General features: G+C 53.8%; 1 protein-coding gene across 5 annotated transcripts; it reads right to left on the reverse strand.

Annotated features, from left to right (window-relative positions):
* Positions 1-3227: 3227 nt before the first annotated feature.
* On the reverse strand, positions 3228-15280 carry MAVS (mitochondrial antiviral signaling protein). Of its 5 annotated transcripts, XM_035005916.1 has the most exons (8): positions 13220-14002; positions 12481-12551; positions 11570-11758; positions 10239-10413; positions 8967-9118; positions 8115-8271; positions 5717-6228; positions 3228-4787 (listed from the first exon to the last, which is right to left on the reverse strand). In XM_035005916.1, exons 3-8 carry the CDS (start codon positions 11687-11689, stop codon positions 4350-4352), a joined length of 1554 nt encoding a protein of 517 aa, XP_034861807.1. In that variant the 5' UTR covers positions 11690-11758; positions 12481-12551; positions 13220-14002; the 3' UTR covers positions 3228-4349. The 5 variants fall into 5 exon arrangements, with proteins under 5 accessions (XP_034861807.1, XP_034861804.1, XP_034861805.1 ...); XM_035005913.1 differs by lacking the exons at positions 12481-12551; positions 13220-14002 and adding an exon at positions 15214-15280; XM_035005914.1 differs by lacking the exon at positions 13220-14002 and having other exon boundaries at positions 12481-12882.
* Between the last annotated feature and the right edge of the window lie 3210 nt (positions 15281-18490).

Raw genomic sequence — 18490 nt, forward strand, 5'->3', positions numbered from 1 at the left:
CAGCCCTGTGTGTTACTGTCATTGTCACCAGCTGCTGCAGGAATGTGGAATGCTGGGGGACGGTGCCCAACACCAGGTGCAAGCCTCATGGCCCTAGGCTACAGGGAAGAAAGCAGAAAGGTGAGCAGAGGGGGGAACATGTGGTTTTCATCCATAGTCACTTCTAGCACAGATTAGACCAGGGATGCCCAACATTGCTTTCCCTGGGGGGAGGTGGGGGCAATTCATGGAAAGCAAGTGACCTCAAGGCCTAAATGACTCCATTCCTAGGAGACGCCTAGAAGAGCAAGAGACGGGCTGTGGAACTTGAATCTGGCCCAGAGAGGTCATTTCTGCCTGCTGGAGGGGCTCTGTCAGAGCCTGGGGGAGCCCCCCGAGGCAACCGGCGAGCTGCCACTGGACACACCCAAATGTCGCCTCTCTGGGACAGGAGCAGTGGCCAGGGCCCTCCAAGGAGCTTGTCAATGGAGGCACCCCCTTTGGTCTCCTCTTACTAAGACAGGGACCCAATGCTGCTCACTCTTTGAACTGGTTCAAATGGGATTTCACCCACAGAGGCCAAGCAACAAAGAAGGGAATGCTAATGCTGCCTTGGGAGGAAATAGGGCCTTTATAAAAAAGATTCTCCCAGCCAAGTGTGCCCCTTGGCTTTCTGAACCCCTCAGTCTCTGAGTTACAAAAGGAACCTGTACAGAAAGAGGGGAATCGGGCAGGGATGAACAAGACTGGCCATGAGTCCATAATTATTGAAGCTGGGTGATGGGCACGGGGCAGTGGGGGTTCTCATTCTATTTTCTCCTTTTTTTTTTTTTTTAAGATTTTTCTTTTTTTTTAATTTGACAGAAGGAGACACAGCAAGAGAGGGAACACAGCAGGGGGAGTGGGAGAGGGAGAAGTAGGCTACCCGCTGAGCAGGGAGCCCTATGCGGGGCTTGATCCCAGGAGCCTGGGATCATGACCTGAGCTGAAGGCAGACGCTTAACGACTGAGCCACCCAGGTGCCCTATCTATTTTCTCTTATATATATTTCTTACATACATTTTCTTATATTCTATTTTTTGTATTTGAAAGTTTTCCATATTAATGTTTCCTGAAAGAAGGTATGAATAATCCAAAGCCTGGCAGGGTAAGGGGCGTCTTCTTGATCTCTGACCAGAAATTCTCCCTAAGTCCGATGAAATCTGAGTGTATCCAACAAGGAAAATAAGGTGAGGGTACAGCATTGGTCTGGCTTCGGTAGGTCATCAAACAAGGTCTGTGTTTCCCAGAGGGAGAGAAGCCATGGTGGCTCTTGGGTTTTGAGGAAAACGTTTCAGCAGGAGAGAGAAGGTGGAGGGGGACTGATAAGCATACTTTGACTGCTGGTGAGTCTGCCCCAGCCGATTGGGATGGCACTGGGCCTCTGGCCCCACCCCAGCCTTTACCCTGAAGTGAGGTGTGCTCTCCTAAGCCTCCAAGGATAGGTGGCTGGGCCCCACACTGGGGGCAGATGTCCTCTCCCCCTTCCTCGGATTCCACCCTCCACATGGTCCAGGCCATGGTGATGAAGAGTAACCTGTCTGCGTCACCCTCCTACACTCCCTCCTGCAGTTGAAAGCCACACTCCAAACCCAGGATTCCTGAGATCAGACACATCAACTATCCCAAGCCATCTCCTGGCCACAGGCCTCATTACACTGGCCGATTCCCTCCTCTGCTTGAAGTTGGCATTTTAGAGGCCTTCAGCTGACAACCACCAAAATAGGGATGCTGCTCCACGTAGGCCAGATTAGGGCTCCTGGGCAGCATCAGGTGAAAAGTGCCTGGTAGGGGCGCCTGGGTGGCTCAGTCATTAAGCGTCTGCCTTCCGCTCAGGTCATGATCCCAGGGTCCTGGGATCGAGCCCCGCATGGGGCTCCCTGCTCGGCGGGAAGCCTGCTTCTCCTTCTCCCACTCCCCCTGCTTGTGTTCCCTCTCTTGCTGTGTGTCTCTGTCAAATAAATAAATAGAATCTTAAAAAAAAGAAAGAAAGAAAAGTGCCTGGTAGATCCCTGAATGATTCCTACACGCCTTACCTAAAGGTGTCTCCCACACGGCTGGTCACTGTGCTTGAAATTCCACCAGCGAAGTAGCATCCTTTGGGACTACATATTGCTTTCTTGAGATACTCTTTTCCAAAGCTGCCCTGGGAGAGTCACACATTAAAACTAGTACTGGTGCGTGAATTGTTTACTGACCCGGGTACCTGAGAGTGAGGGAGAGCACAGAGGGCTGTCTAAGAGCAAGGGGGACGGCGGGTGGTGCAGACAGCTCGGGCAGGGACCTCTCCTAGTTTCAGGGCGCAGGCTGCCGGGATCGGAGTGAGGGTTGAAAAGAAATTTAGGGGGAAAGGGACAGGTCACTCAAGCCCCCTAGAGCAGCACAAAGGAAGGCTGTAGCGGCCAAAGCAGGGTAGAGAACCTACCAGCTGGGCGCCTGGGTGGCTCAGTCGGTTAAGCGACTGCCTTCGGCTCGGGTCATGATCCTGGAGTCCCGGGATCGAGTCCCGCATCGGGCTCCCTGCTCGGCGGGGAGTCTGCTTCTCCCTCTGACCCTCCTCCCTCTCATGCTCTCTGTCTCTCATTCTCTCTGTCTCAAATAAATGAATAAAATCTTAAAAAAAAAAAAAAAAAAAGAACCTACCAGCTGAGAGTTTGGGGGGCACCTTCCCAGGGAGCCAGTCTCTGTCTCTTGCAGAGCGCAGGAATGGAAGTGGCTCCAGAAATGGCTGCCTGAAAAAACCCCCCGAAGATACTCCCCAATCCATCTGGCTGCTGAGGGGCACCCCAGCCCTCAGCCTGCACAGCCGCCCCAGTAGACATGCCTTGGTTCCCACTCCCAAGGACTCAACGCACAGGATGAAGCGGGGGGCGGGGGTAGGGGGAGGCAGTAGGGTCTGAATCCGCCTCGTAAGCTGTAGCCGGGTGCTCCAGCCCCTCCACGTTTGTTTGTTTGTTTTTAAAGATTTTATTTATTTATTTGACAGAGAGAGACACAGCGAGAGAGGGAACACAAGCAGGGGGAGTGAGAGAGGGAGAAGCAGGCTTCCCGCCGAGCAGGGAGCCCGATGCGGGGCTCGATCCCAGGACCCTGGGATCATGACCTGAGCCGAAGGCAGACACTTAACGACTGAGCCACCCAGGAACCCCCAGCCCCTCCACGTTTGTAACAACATGTATCCAACGCTTAATAAATGCCAGGAACCATTCTAAGGTTGATGTAGATAAACTCATTTAATCCTCAACACTAGGAGAGCTATGTTTTTATACATAGGAAGTTTTACTATTCATCCCCATTTTACAGCTGAGGAAACGGAGGCACAGAGAGGTTAATCAAGAGCACAGAGTGACAGAGCACAGAGTGAAAGTTAAGAGTGGGGTGCAGGCCTAGGCCACCCCACACTGCAGAGTGGCACCCTTACCCACTGGGCACTCTGCCTCTTATACCCTCATGTCTACCACGTGGCGCAGGGGAGAGGGAGGGGAAGCTATCAGTGTTCACCGACTCTGGGTCAGGCACTTGACAAACACTTGTGGGCTTCAATCTCAGAAGAACCCAGTGGAGATGAGCCATGATATTCACTACCCATGTGGGGAAGCAAGACCAGAGAAGTCTGGTCATCTGCCAAGGCCACACAGCCCAGGAAGTGGTAGAGCTGAAATCCAAACCTTGGTCTAAGCTCAGCCCGGCAGGCCTCTCCTCCCCAAATCCCTCTCCCCCTCCCCCCCAGCTAAAGAGCATGGAGACCAGAAGGGAAGGAAAAGGAAGAGGGGGGTGAGGAGGCTGGAGAGGGGCTTCAGAGGCAGTCCTTAGCCTAGCAGCTGCCTTACGTTCCCCAGGGTCCAGGAGAATGTCTGGACCTCCTCCACTTCTTGACGGACCTCAAGCAGCCATATCCCTGGAGATGGACCACCCTGATACTCCTGGAGCATTGGCTGGGCTTTTGGGGTCTGGAGCAAGGTCCTGTGGGGTCCCCCACCCTGCTGCGCACCAGGCACCAGGGCAGGATGGGGGCACTGATGATCCCCTGCACAATCCAGCGGCACCTCCTGATCTGTGGACTTGGACAAGAGGGTATACAGCCCGGATGGGGGTACCTCACCTCCAGAGAATAAAGGTGCCAACCCAGACTGCAGGGTGGGTGAGGTCTGGAGCACATGGGGAGGGCATGAGCTGGGACAGAAATCTGGCCTGAGGCCCCCTGGCTCCCCTCTGACCCAGGCTCCACCAGCCCCACAAAAGGGACAAGGCAGGAAGACAGCACAGTCCATGCTTGGGCTGGATGCCCCATGGGGAAGGGAGCAGATCCATGGCAGAGAGGGCCCAGGGCTTCACTGTAGTAGGCGCCGCCTGTATACCATGGTCAGGAGCATGGCCAGGAGCACCCCAGCGGCAGCTGCCCCGAGCCATGGAGCCCAGAGGCTGGCCTGGACGGACTCCTCCTCCAGGGGCTGTGGGGTGGCACGCGGCCCAGGATTACCCTCCAGCAGCTCGATGCTGGGGTCCTGGGCCACTTGGATCCGAATGGAATCCACCAACTGGTACTCGTTCTCCTCTGGGGCATTGTCAGGCCCCGCGTCCAAGGACATGCTGTAGCTGAGGGCCAGGTCCACAGAGCAGCCCGAGAATGGCTCACTGTCCACCCGGGAGGTCAGCCTGCCCGGCTTGCTCAGCTCCAACTCGGGGCCCCAGACAGCAGAGCTGGGGTCTAGCCCGGGCAAGCTGTCTCTGGCAGAGACGCGGGCGGATACTGGAGCCGCTGCAGTCTCCTGGGAGAGAAAGGAGGGGCTGGAAGGGACTGGAGACGGCAAGGAGACAGCCAAGTTGGGTGGCCCCATTCCCGGCCAGGGCATGAACTAGCATCCCAACCCTCCAATTCCCAGCCCATAGTCCGGGGAGAAAGCCGCCCCCTCTTGGGAGACTCAACCCATTGATGGTACAGGAGGGCAGTGGGGGTGGAGGGGACCAAGGCTCTGCCACAGGATCAGTGGTGACTTCTTCCTAGGCACTCCTCTCACTGCTCACTGGCCTGCCTGTGAGCTCACCCCCATCCCCCTGGAGCCCTTGGTGGTCGTGGCCCCATCCTACTTTGACATTCTGCCTGGGCCGAGGGCCATGAAGCAGCCACAGGGTCAGCGGCCTGGCCATGTGCCTAAAGGGGCCCCTGGACTTGGATCCTCCAGGCAGACAGCAGTAGCAGGGCTGGATGTGCAGGCCCAGAGGGGGCAGCTGGGGTGGGGGGCGGGGAGGCTGCTGCGTCAGTGGTTAATCCCACCTAAGACTGCTGTCTGTAAAGCCCGGGTCACGGAGGGCCAGACTGGATATCCCGGTGGTAAAGAGCAAGGCACTGACACAGGCAGGCCACCCTGCTCTACCCCTCACCGTTCCGTCTGCAACCCGGCACTGCCGAGCTTAAGGGGGAGCTGCGAGCCCTAAATGGGCTGAGGCACATGACCAGTGGGGGTGGCCATCACACCCAACCCTCCCGAGGCATCCGCACTTAAGAGCTCGGATGATTATTATTACTCTAAAGCTCGTGGTGTGGGGTCTGGATGAGGCTAGATCTCAGCTATCCCTACACCCCGAGCAGAAGCCCTGGGACAGCCCAGGCTAGAGACAGAATGGGGACTGGAAAGGGTCCAAGGACAGGGCTAGGGGGTAAAAGCCTGGATGACTGCTAGGAGGGGCAAAGACTCACCCCCGAGGGTATGTCGCTCCTGATGGCGGGCACTGTGCTGGCGGGCACCTTGCTGGGCACCGTGCTCGCGGACATCCTGTGCTCAGGCACCAGGCCCGCAAGCACTCTGGGTGGCGCTGTGCCAGCACGTACTGAGGTGATGGGCAGTTTGGACGGTGGCAGACTCGTGAGCACATTCGTGGCCACTGCCCCTGAGGGTTTTGAGTGGGCAGGCAACTTGGAAGGCACTGTTCTGTCAAATGCTGAGTTGGCAGGCACCCCAGAGGGTGCTGTGCTGGTGGTCAGTGAGCTGGTAGACAGCCCTGCCCCGCCGGGGCAGACACCAGGCTCACCGGGGTCACCAGCACCCCTTGCACAGGCCGGGCCCGTGGAAAAGGAGGAGGTGCCAGAAGGTGGAGCTGACACGGAGGGTGCAGGCCAAGGGCTCGCCCTGGGGATGGAACGGGTCAAGGGCTGGAAGGAGTCAGTCGGAGACACAGGCCCACAGGGTGAGGTGAGGCTGGAGGCCACGCCTGCAGGTGGCAAAATAAAAAGGGAAACACACACCACAGGAGCGTTACCCTAAAATCACAGTCACCCTGGGATCAGATGGCTGAAGAAGGGCCTCCGTACCCCAGCTCAAGTCCCTACTGCATCCAGGCCTCCCAACTTCCTACCCGGGGAGTCTCCACAGTCCCTTTGGTCATTGCGCCCAGGCCCGAGGGTCCAACAGCCACAGGCACATCCTCGGTCCTATCTACCCTTAGTCCTTGACCTAAAGCCAAGTCTTTCCTCTCGTAAGAGTGAAATGGTCCCTCTCCCTAACAGCATCTAGGAGCTTGAAGATCATTCATTATGCTCTTTCTTCTCCTGCCTGGGACACCCCCCTTTCCTCCTGTGCCTGCTCCTTAGCTTGGTGAAATTCTGGATGCTCTTCCCTCCGCCGCCTTCCCCTCCCCGCCAGCAGGAGCGATCCTGGACCAGGCAGAAGAGCTCACAGCAGTCATAGGGCACCAGAGGCCCAGGCAGCCCCCAGTGTGCGCAAATCTCCTGGGAGGCCTACGGACTCAGGGGGAAAGGGGTGCAGGGACAAAGCCATCCCTGACACGAGGGCTTGAACTGGGGCAAGCAGGAGGGAGCAGGTGGTGAGAGTCCATAAAGGCTTTCCCCATGGAACTCTGAGAACACACATGCCAGGCCCTACACTGACAAAGGTCAGGAGTCATTCTGATGTACCACCCCGCGCCCCCCAAATCTAACACACCGCAGAATCTTGTGGGACCTGTGTCCGTGCATATACTGAAATCTAAGTGCCCTTTGCCTCCCTGGTCCATAGCAGTGTTTCCTGAAAGGTGTTCTACAGCGAGCTGACATTGCAAAGCATAAATGGGTGCTGGGGGAAGAGTTCTGGGGTGACAGGAGTGTAGGGCACTAAAATGGCTTCTCTGAGCCTTTAACTGTTCATGTGCCTTGTGGCTGTCCCCGGGGCACCCAAAGCGGGGTAGGCCATAGTGTTCCATGGAACACAGTTTGGGAAATGACAGTGCAGAGAAATGCCAGCCTGGGAGGTCAGAGTGGACAGCTCTATATTCCTGAGGGGGAGCGCTGAGATCTGGTGTGGGGGTCTAGGCTCTTACCTGATGAAAATCATACTTCCTCTGGAGGCTAAGTTTTAGTGATTCACTGGGAGCTAGAGCCCCATTTGGAGTAGGGCCGGGCCTAAGGCTCCCCTGCCTGTAGGTGGCCCAGGCATTCTGCACTGTCCTCCAGGTCCTGGAGAACCCCTGCAGAGTCAGTCCTCTTGGGAGAGTCCAGAAGTAGCCCTAATCCTCTTCCCCTACCTGTATCCACACCCTCTGCAATGTGACTGTCAGTCCTCTCATCTAGGGATGGAGTCTGTTCTCCAACTCCTTGACTCTGCACTGGCCTCGTGACTTGCTTTGGCCCACAGAATGAGGCGGGAGGAACGCTGCCAGCTTTGAGCCTTTGGCCCAGGGGCCTGCCCTCTCAGAATTCTGCTCAGCAGCCATGGAACAGACTTGTCTGGTGAAGGATGGAGGACTCGCTGAAGAGAACCAAGGTGCCCCAGCCAACAGGCATAAGCAGAATGCACGTGTGTGTGGGCAGTGTGTACACAAGAGGGAATTCAGCCAAGATCTGAAGAACTACCCTGAACCAGCCCAAATTGCTAACCCACAGAATCATGAGCTAAAGAGTCATACTTTAAGCTACTAAATGTTGGAATCATTTGTTACATAGAAAATACGGATACACCCTCTAAGGAATTAGGTTGCTCCCTGAGGTAAACTCCTTTTATTCCCACCCTTGCCTCCTGTCCAAGGAAGCCAGAGGGGCAACTCTACTCTTCACCCTCACTGGGAGGTTGGAGAGGCCCTAGAACTCCAGATTGCACACATACCTGCTATGTGGGCACTGCCCAGTTCTGTGTCCTGCTCTTGATGCCCACTGCAGGTCAGAGGGCTGAAGGCCGCCATGTCAGAGGAGGGCTCCGGGGGGCCGGATGGCCTCCTCAGGACAGCCCCAAAATGGGGCATCTGTGGAACTTGCTTTGAACTCTGCAAGAGGGAAAATATAAATGAGGCAGTTGCTTCTCCCAGGAGTGGGCATCTCCTACAGGTCTCAGCCCGTGCAACGGAGTACAGAAACCAAGGAAGCCCCTTGCCCTGGCTTTGGTCATTGCCAGACCCTCTGTCTATAGAAGCCTACCTCACAGAAACACACACCATCTCACGGGGAGTCTCTATTCACCTGCCTTGCCCTATAAAAGTTCCCCTCCCTGAGGCTACTGCACAGACCCCTTTCTTGGGCTTCAAGTCCATGGTGTGGCATCTCCTGGAGACCCCACTGCCCACTCATCACATCCCAATAGAATCAGTCATTCTCCCCTCTGAACTCGATTTTACTGGCAATAATCACTCCAACCACCCCATTACCTCCTGTTTCCCCAGTATTCCTCCACTGGTCATTCCCTGGTCCCTTGGTCTAGTTCACCATGTCATCACATGAACCACTGCAAAGACCACAAACCTGTGACCTCACAGCTGGGTGATAAGAGGGTTGAGGGCCACCGCGGGGTGAAGCCCTGGTCAGCAGTCTGAAAGCTGGTTTGGAGCCTACCTCCACTGCGGGAGCCCTGAGGTTCTGAGCAGAGATTAGGCATGATTCATGGTGGGGACAGAGGAGAGCTTTTAGAAGCTGGGCAGACAGGAACACAAAAGCAGGGGCCCCAAAGTAGATTGTGAGGACGCACCTCTTCCAGGGACTCTGGTGGCCGGGTGTCCTGGACAGGCATGGGGAAACTTGGCTCCTCCTCTCTGTAGCCGTTGTAGGGGGCACTGGGAGCCACAGCAGGTCTGGAGGGCTGTGGAATCTCAGCAGGAGCTAACTGTGGCCTCTGGACCTCTGGAGGACAAAGATAGAGTGATGTCAAGGGGGAATCAGGGGTGCCCCCAGTGACAGGAGAGGCCTGGGTGTTCCTGGACCCCCAGGCCAACGACTAGCAGCCCCCCATGGCTCCCAAAGCTGTCCTGATGTAGGATGTACTTAGAAGAGACAAGATTCACTGAGTGGGAGGCAGTAGCAGGCGGGAGAGAGGAGATAGGGAGGGCAAGAACAAGAAGAGATAGAAAGAGTGGGGCGGGAGGGATGGGGGGAGCACCTCACAAGCCTCTCACCACCCAGACTGGGTCAGTAGTCACCACTTCTCTATCCCCCGGCATTCTGGAACCCAGTGGCTTTCTTCTCCTCCTTGTGGGTGGCTGTCACCACTGACTGACCCCTCAGAAAGAATGAAAGGAGGGAGGGAGGGAAAAAAGAAAGAAAGCAAACAGGAGGCTGTTCTAAGGCTGTAAATCTGAGCAGGATCTCAGGAGTTGTCTCTAGTCTGAAACATAAATAGGGCTGGCTTGAAGTTTCTTCCTGTTTTGACCACTGAGACCTGACCTCACCAGACCCCTCTGGGCACTTGGCCTGGCAGGGAGCATTGAGAGGGAGCTAAGGAGTAACTGGGCAGCAGCTGGGGTGGGGGACCGAGAAGCCTCCAGGGGAAGTTCGGGGGAGAGGAAGAGATGAGAGAAAGGAAGGAAGGAACCCATGAGGGAGAAAGAGGAGACAGTGAAGGGAGGAGAAGAGAAGAGAGGATTAGAGAGAAAAAGGTAAACTGAGGGAGAGACAGGAGGAAGTGAGAAAGAAGTGGGAAGCAAACAAAAATTAGAGGAAGCCCCATTTGCTGAGCACATGGGAGGTGTCCAGTCCCAGCTAAACACTCAACATGCCATCCACCATCCACCACAGTCCTACGATGCAGATGTCTGGCCATTAGTTCCATTTTACACAGGAGAAGACTGGACTTCGCCAAATGGACACGGCTAGCAAGAGGCTAAGCTGCGATCTACACCCAGGTCTATCTATTGCCAGGGAGTCGTGGGAGGGAGGGTAACAGAGGGAGGCAGGAGGTACAGGGGTGAGGGCACAGGCTGAATGGAGGCCAGGGGTTCCACGAGGGCCAGGGCAGGAAGCTCACCAGGCAGGTTGCTCTGGTAGACGCAGGCCACTTCGTCAGCGAGATCCACCAGCTCACAGGCCCTCAGCGCCTTGATGAGGGATTCCACCCAGCCGATCCGCCGCCGAAGGCTGTTGAAGAGCTCCCAGAGGGTGCCCTGGTTCCCAGAGAGCTGGCAAGAGGCCCGCAGTCGGTCCTGGAAGACACAGCCAGCTGCCCTGATCAAGCCAGGTGGCCCTGGCCCCTTCCCCACTCAGGAGGGGACAGCTGCAGAGAGAGGCCCCAAGTACCCACAAGAGCGAGGCAGCCATAGGAAGCTCGGTCAGAGCCCAGGACAAGGCCAGTGTTTGGGCCCAAGTTTAAAGGCAGTTACCAGGAAATAGGCTCTTACTGTGTGCCAGGCCCTGTGCTCAGGATGCTGTGAGAATTATCTTATTTAATGCTTTTGTCCCTACTCTACTGGTGAGGAAACTGAGGCTTAGCAGAAATAAGGTAACAAAGATCCTACAGGCAGATCCCAGTTAGTCCGTCACCAAAGCCTGGGGTTTGGTTAGGGAGCCCTGAAGGTAAAAAGAAAAGGTCTGGATTAGCAGAAGAGGGAAGGGTATGCAGGGAACATACGACAAAAAGGAGGCAAAAGGGACAGAGAGAGGAAGCCAAGTTGAAGCATTAGGAAGATGGGGTGCTGGGAGATTCTGATAAGGAATCTGAGGGCGGCAGAGGTTTTATATGCACCAAATTCCCACATACAGATGGGCAACCAGACAGCAGAAACGAAAACCCACAGGAAACATTTCCTGCAGAACTAGTCACAAGGCATCCCCACAAGCCCCCAAATACAAGGGAGGGGGGCTGGATCCCGTCAGCCACGGGCCTGCGCCACTGGGAGCAGCCAAAACTGGGAGGCGGCCAGCCCTTCACCTGGGGCCACAACCAGGTCTGAGAGGCTAGGGCGGTCTGGCTCCCGCGAACTCTCAAAACTGAGCCCTGGGCTCCCTGTCAGGACAGGGTCCCATGACAAGGTGAAGGGAGTCCACACTGAGCAGGAACAATGACCAGAGAGATGAAGTAAAGGAAGGTCCCGGTGGGAGCACGTGAGGGGACCGAAGCCCAGAAATCTCAGGCAGCCAGCACCCTATTTTTTTTAGCACTACACCGTATGGACGCAAGAGGGAGCTCAGCCACGTGGCCCGCCTGAACCACACTTTGTTCTGCAGGTTAGAGAAGCGTCAAGGTCAAGAAGCAGGATGCAGATGATGGACAAGGAAGGAGCTGGCCCTGGCTTTGGGGCGAAGCCCTGAGCCCCACGGCCCCGTCCTGAGTCAGCGGCGGGCTGTCACGCCCCAGCTCACCTGGTCACTTGTGGTGAGGCAGGACAGGTAAGGCAGGATCTCGGGAACATGAACGCGGTCAACAAAATTGCTGTAATGGTGGCGGATATACTCGTACGTCTTATCCTCGGCAAACGTCATCGCTGTCCAGGTTCCGAAGTGACAGAAGGCTCTGGCCCATAAAAGGACAGACGGAGAGGGAAAAAAAGACTGGAAGAAAACACACCACATAGGGCAGCAGAGTTGGGACTGGGGTCGGACAAAAGGCAATGACCCCTTTCTTTCTCAACTCTCTGGAATGTTTGCTTCTTTCTTTAATCGTCCAATTTTATTACTGCCTGAGTCCCAGAGGCCTTCGATAAATTTGCTTAAAAATGGATTGATGACCAAAAGAAATCAGATTCAGATCTAGGCCCCATTTCTGCCCTGCAGGTTGGTCAGCGTTGGGGAGGGTTCTGACTCCGTCATATGTGCCCCTAGCCGCTGATAGCAAGAGGGCTCCACCAAGAAGCGCTGCTTCTTTGGTGTACTAGAAAAACAAAATGCGCAAAATAATAACAGGATCATCCCATTTTAAAGGTGAAGAAAATGAAGTACCAAGAAATTAAGGGGCTTGCTAGTTAGTGGAAGAGCAAAGAACAGAGGTCTTCAGGATCCAGGGTCAGGTTCTTTCCAGAATATGACTGTAAGCCCACCATTAAAGCTTGCCACGTACATGTTCTTAGGGTAGGAGGCTGGGTCCACTCACTGTGTGATCTGGGACAAATTACCAGTCTTTTACAGGTTTCTCTTCACCCCTAAAATGGCTTAGAGAGCTTGTTTTGACAATACAATAGTTCAAGTGCCTCAATTACTAGCGATTGCTACTAGTTGCTTAGGTATCACTTACCACAACTTGCAATTATAGATGGGGTTGTCTGTGAGTTTCTTACCTGCCTCCCCCCTCAGGGAGAGCTGCAGGGAATAAGAGGGACAAGATCTCTGCCATCATCCAATTTATATTCTATTGGGGTGGGACAGATAACAAATCAGTAAACATTTACATAAATAGGAATTCCAGATAGTAATCAAGGCTATAAATAAAGCAGGGTAATGAGACAACCCCTGGAGGTGATCAGGGAAGTATTTCTGAGTTGGTGACATTTGAGCTGAGGCATTCTGGGCTGTGACAAGATTAGCGTTTGGGGTTGGGGGAAGGGCACAGCAAATTAGAAGTCTAAATTGGAAATGAGCCTGGCATGTTTGAAGACAGAAAGCACGGGGTGTCTGGATGGCTCAGTTGGTTAAGCGACTGCCTTCGGCTCAGGTCATGATCCCAGGGTCCTGGGATCGAGCCCCGCATTGGGCTCCCTACTCAGCGGGGAGCCTGCTTCTCCCTCTCCCACTCCCCCTGCTTGTGTTCCCTCTCTTGCTGTCTCTGTCAATTAAATAAATAAAATCTTAAAAAAAAAAAAAAAAAAGAACAGAAAGCAGGTCTGGGTGGTCCAGGTTAAGAAAGCTGGGGGGAGGGGCAGAGATCAAGGTCAAGGAGGTTAGGAGGGGTGGCTCATGTGGGGTGTTGCAGGAAAGGACTTTGGGGGGTTTTTTTGTTTTGTTTTGGGAGGCTTTTTGGAGTGAAATGGGAAGCCATCAAGGGGGTTCTGAGCAGGGAAGGGAAAGGATTTGACTTACGTTAGAGACCTCCCTGGTAGTTGTGAGGACCTGGACTGTGGAGGGGCCAGGATGGAAGCAGGGAGACAAATCAGGAGGCTAAAGGAAGGGGCCGCAGGATGGGTATGGCCAGAATGCTGCCCATGGAGGTGGTGAGAGGTGGTTGGATTCCTGGTGTGCCGTTGACGTGGGAAGTGAGGAAGAGAGAAGAATCAAGGATGATTCCTCAGGTGCTGGGTGGATGGATGGTGCCATTTAGGCAGGCCAGAGAATCTGGTGGAGAAGCTGTGGCACAGAGAGGACTCCAAAGCTCCATTTTGAACAAGTGAAGCTTGAGACACTATGACATGTCCAAGTGGGTTTTGTGGGAAGAAAGTGGATGGAAGACAGAGGGCCAGGCGGGAGCAAAAATGTAGGTGCCTGGCTTGGGTGGGACTCTAGGAGACAATGCTGCAGAGCCTCATAGCTTCATGTTGCATTCCTTGCTTTGCTAGCCACCAGGTGCCACATTCCTGCTGGGGCAAGTGTTGATGACAGAGATCAAGAGGATCAAGGAGATGGGGGGAGGAGTCCTCTGAGCCTTCAGGAGATGAGTGAAGAACAACTCTAAGGTGGTTAAATGACCCTTTTCTCCTTCTCTTCCATGGCATCCAGGGAGGTACCAGGAGAGAGTCAGATAATACATTCTTCTGCATCTGAGCCTCAGCCCTTAGGCATAAGAGTTTGGGGAGTATGGGGAAACCTGGGTGGCTCAGTCAGTTAAGCGTCTGCCTTCAGCTCAGGTCATGATCCCAGGGTCCTGGGATCGAATCCCAAATTGTCTCCTTGCTCAGCGGGTTTTCCCTCTGCCTGCCGCTCCCGCTGATTGTGCTCTCTCTCTCTCTGACAAATAAATAAAATCTTTTAAAAAAAGGGGGGGGGGGGGACTTGGGGAGTATGGAAGTATAACATGCTCCAACCAAAAAGAAAGGAAGCCCGTATTTGTTCACATTTATTCACGGTCCATTATAGGCAGCCACATCCTCGGTTTCTTTCATTTAGGAGAGGAGAAATAATGCCAGGTTGCACAAGCCAACCAGTGGCCCTGACAGGATTTGAACCCAGGACTTGCTGCCTCATTGCAGCTCACCATATAACACCTTGCAGAACATAGGGCTGCTGCAGCAAGTGACACTCACAGCCCCAGAGGGACCAAGGCCACGGCTTGGGTGAGGGGAGTCGCTGGATGAGGGTGTTCCTGGGAGGCCGAAACAGTTGAACGGACTGTAAATGGTTTCAGACAGGCTGAGTGCATTCCCTCTGGCAGTCGCGGTTCTCAGATCGCTGACTGTCCTTCCAGAAGTTTGTGAGACTCCACAGCATCCATAGGAGAACGTCGTTTTTTGTTTTTTGTTTGTTGTTTTTTTCAGTGTTTTCCTAGCACCTCCTTCCGGTCTCAGAGAAGGGCGGACCGACGCTGCGAGGCGAGCTGTCTACCCGAATGCCCCGGAGGCTCTGAGCGCGTCCCGGAAAGAAAGAACCGCCCGGCCGAGAGGGGCGAGGTCTCACTAATTTGGCTCCCATTCCTTGGTGGGACCGGGACCAGGCCCGCGGAGGAAGGGAGGCTGTTCTCAGCAGATGCCACCACCGAGAACTGTCAAGGCCCCGGGAAGGACGGCGGCCCTGGACTCTAGGCGCGGCCGCGGCTCCGGGAGGTTGGCGCACCGCGGCTAGGCCTCGCCCCGGGGTCACCTCGGCCTGCGGTGGGCTGGAGGAGCTCAGCAGCCGGCACCTGTCTCCTTCCCGCCCAATCTCCCCTCCAGCCCGAGCGGACGCCCCGCGCCACCCCCGGAAGCCCTCGCTGCAGCGAACTGCGCGTGCTTTAGGACACGCTCTTCCCCAGCCCCGCGCAGCCAGTCCCGTCCCCGGACCCCCGTGCGCCCCGGCGGACTCCGAGTCCCACTCGGCTCTTGCCGCCGCTGGCCACCTCCCCGAAGGGAGCCGACGGGACAGAGCGCCGGGGGCGGCTAACTTACCTCGGGTAGCCGCCACCCCGCGACCTGCCGACCTCCGCGGACACTCCGGAGCCCTCCCCCACAGGGGGGGGGGCGCGGCGGGGACGGGCGGGGCCGCGCGGCCATTGGCCAGTCGGCGGGGGGTGGGGCTTCGAGGCCCTCCGGAGCCCGGGCAGCGGGGACGGGCGCTTGGCCTTGGCTCAGGGGCCTGGACACGCTGGACCGGCGCTCCGGGACCGACCTAAGGTTCCTACTGGGGCACAGAGGATCAGATTATTTTCTTTCCTTGTTTGTCTCGAGCAACGTCCAGGGGAAATCCAGAATCTGGCTAGAATCCAAGCCTCGGAGTCAGTGGTCGGCCGGGTCCCCATGCTTCCTACGCGAAGCAATCACTCCTCCCGCCGAGTAATTTGAGGGGGGAGGGTCTTTATGTCGTTTGTACCTGGGTTACCCAGGGCCTGGCACACAGTGAGTGCTCAATAAATATCGGGTGACACGCGAAGTTCACACGGGCGACGCCTAGGGAAGCAGGATCGAGGTGGGAGGAGGCTGGGGAGGTGAGAGCTGGGCAGGGGCGCGACGGTCCTGGATGTGGGGGGTTTTGTTGTTGTTGTTCTTGTTGTTTTGTTGTTGTTGTTGTTTTAAGATTTTACTTATTTATTTGACAGAGAGAGACACAGCGAGAGAGGGAACACAAGCAGGGGAAGTAGGACAGGGAGAAGCAGACTCCCTGCAGAGCAGGGAGCCCTACGCTGGGCTCTGATCCCAGGACGCAGGAGATCATGACCTGAGCCAAAGGCAGACGCCCAAGGACTGAGCCACCCAGGCGCCCCCTGGGTGTGGGTCTTGAGTGCTGTGTGGGAAAGGCTTCTCTGCCCAAGGGTCTGGGGTAGGCACCTTCCCACACTGCTTGCCAACTGCCTGGCCCTTCCTCTGCTTGGGGCAGAAACCAGCAACTATTGAGCCCCCACTGTGTTCAGGTACAGGCTTAAAGTCATATAGCTTAAAGCCCACTAAATACTCTCACAATAACCAGGTCGAGGTTTATTTTTCCTGGTTTTAAGAGAGATTAAAAGAATCAGAAAATGGCAGTTCTTACTAAACTGGTGGTGTGGAGTGTGGTGACTGGCTTCCAAATGCAGTTATCACCCCTGTCTCTACCCTTGTATTAAAAAAAAAAAAAATGCATCTTCCTCAAAAATACAATGAGATACTATCTTAGTCCATTTGGGCTGCTATAACAAAAAAACCATACACTGGGAGGCTCAGACAACAAGCACTTACTTCTAGTTCTGGAAGCTGGGAAGTCCAAGATCAAGGTGCCAGCAGATTTGGTGTCTCATAGGGGCTCACTTGCTGCTTCAGAGACACAGTCTTCTTGCTGTGTTCTCACGTGGTGGAAGGAGCAAGGGAGCTCTCTGGGGTCTCTTTTAAAAGAGCACTAATTCTATTCATGAGCGCTAAACCCTTATGACCCAAATCACCTCCCAAAGATACCACCCCCAAATACCATCACATTGGGGATTGGGTTTCAAAATATGTATGGGGGGGACATAAACATTTGGTCTATAGCAGATATAAACCTTTAGGATGGCTATTATAAAACCAACAAACAAGAAAATAACAAGCGTTGGCAAGGATGTGGAGAAACTGGAATCCGTGTATGTTACTTGTACATTCCCCAACTGAAACTCTCTACCCATTAAACACTAACCCTCAGGGCGCCTGGGTGGCTCAGTTGGTTGAGCGTCTGCCTTTGGCTCGGGTCGTGGTCTTGGGGTCCTGGGATCGAGCTCCGCCTGGGGTCTCCCCTGCTCGGCTGGGAGTCTGCTTCTCCCTCTGCCTCTGCCTATCGCTCCCTCTGCTTGTGCTCTCTCTGTCCCTCTCTCTCTCTCTCAAATAAATAAATAAAATCTAAACAAAAACAAAAACAAAATCCAAATGTGGGACATTCAACAGGTGTCTAGTTCAATACAGTAGCCACTTTGCACGGTGGCCATTTCCCACAAATTAAATACCACGTAAAACTCAGTTCCTCAGCCCCACGAGCCACGTTTCAAATGCTATTTTTATATGGCTAATGGCTGCCATAGTGTATACAGCACAGATACTGTGCATTTCTATCACTGCAGAAAATTCTATTGGAGAGGTTTTTAAAAAGGTACACTGGACAGCACTGATTTACAGAATAACTCTCCAAAAATGTCAAGGAAAGACTGAGGAACTATTCCTGATTAAACCAGAATAAAGAGATAGAACAACTGAAAGCAATGGGAGATCCTGAATTGGACCCTGAAAACAAAAAAAGGACATTGGTGAGACAAATGAGGAAATCCTACTAAGAGTTTGGATTAATTACTAATACTCCATCTGTGTTAATTTTCTGGGTTTGATCATTGTACTATGGTTATGTAAGATGTAAACATTTTATTATTTTGCAACCGTTTTGTAAGTCTGAAATTATTTCAAAATGAAAATTTTTAAAGTAAATTAAATGTAAAATCATCCCTATCTGGCTATTTATATTAACTTACCTTTTACTGTTGACTGCATTCCACCCTATTTCATGAGTAGAGTTCATTTTGGAGGCTTTTGAAGTTTTTATTTAAATTCCATTTAGTTAACATACAGTGTTATATTAGTTTCAAGTGTACAATATAGTGATTCAGCACTTTCATACGTCAGCCAGGGCTCATCACAACAAGTGCACTCTCTAATCCCTATCACTTGTTTCACCCATCTCCCACCCACCTCCTCTCTGGTAACCATCAGTTTGTTCCCTATAGTTAAGAGTCTGTTTCTAGATTTGTCTCTATCTCTCCGTGAGTAGGGTTTATTGATTGCTGTCCAATTATTAGTGGAAGGGCAAGAGAGTGATTTATATCCCAGGTGCACACCCCCACCCCTCCAGTGAGGGCCTGTGGAGTCCCCCTCCATTTTAAAGCTCATAATCAAACAGGTGGCCCAAGTCCCCTAGCCAGTGCTACTCTAGGAGGGCTATAGCTCTTATGTATTGACTCAGTGGCCACCAGCTCACGTTTCCCCCCAGAGAGCAGAGTCAGGCCCAAAGAATAGTGACAGATGGCCCCAAAGGCCCCAAAAAGGGAAATGTTCTCATGTCTGAGTCCCTTCAGGGAACTCTCCAAGACTGAAAAACAAAATATAAGCCCTGCCTTTACAACCTTGTTTCAGATAAGTTTTTAAACTGCTATTATTTAAACTATTTTATTTTTCACACTGCCAATTTCATTACAAAAAAATTAATATATTTTCAGTAAAGCTGAGGAAAAATTATATG

The sequence above is a fragment of the Mirounga leonina genome, unplaced genomic scaffold (assembly GCF_011800145.1).
Source record: "Mirounga leonina isolate KUSES-001 unplaced genomic scaffold, KU_Mleo_1.0 Mir_150, whole genome shotgun sequence".
Classification (NCBI taxonomy): Eukaryota; Metazoa; Chordata; class Mammalia; order Carnivora; family Phocidae; genus Mirounga; species Mirounga leonina.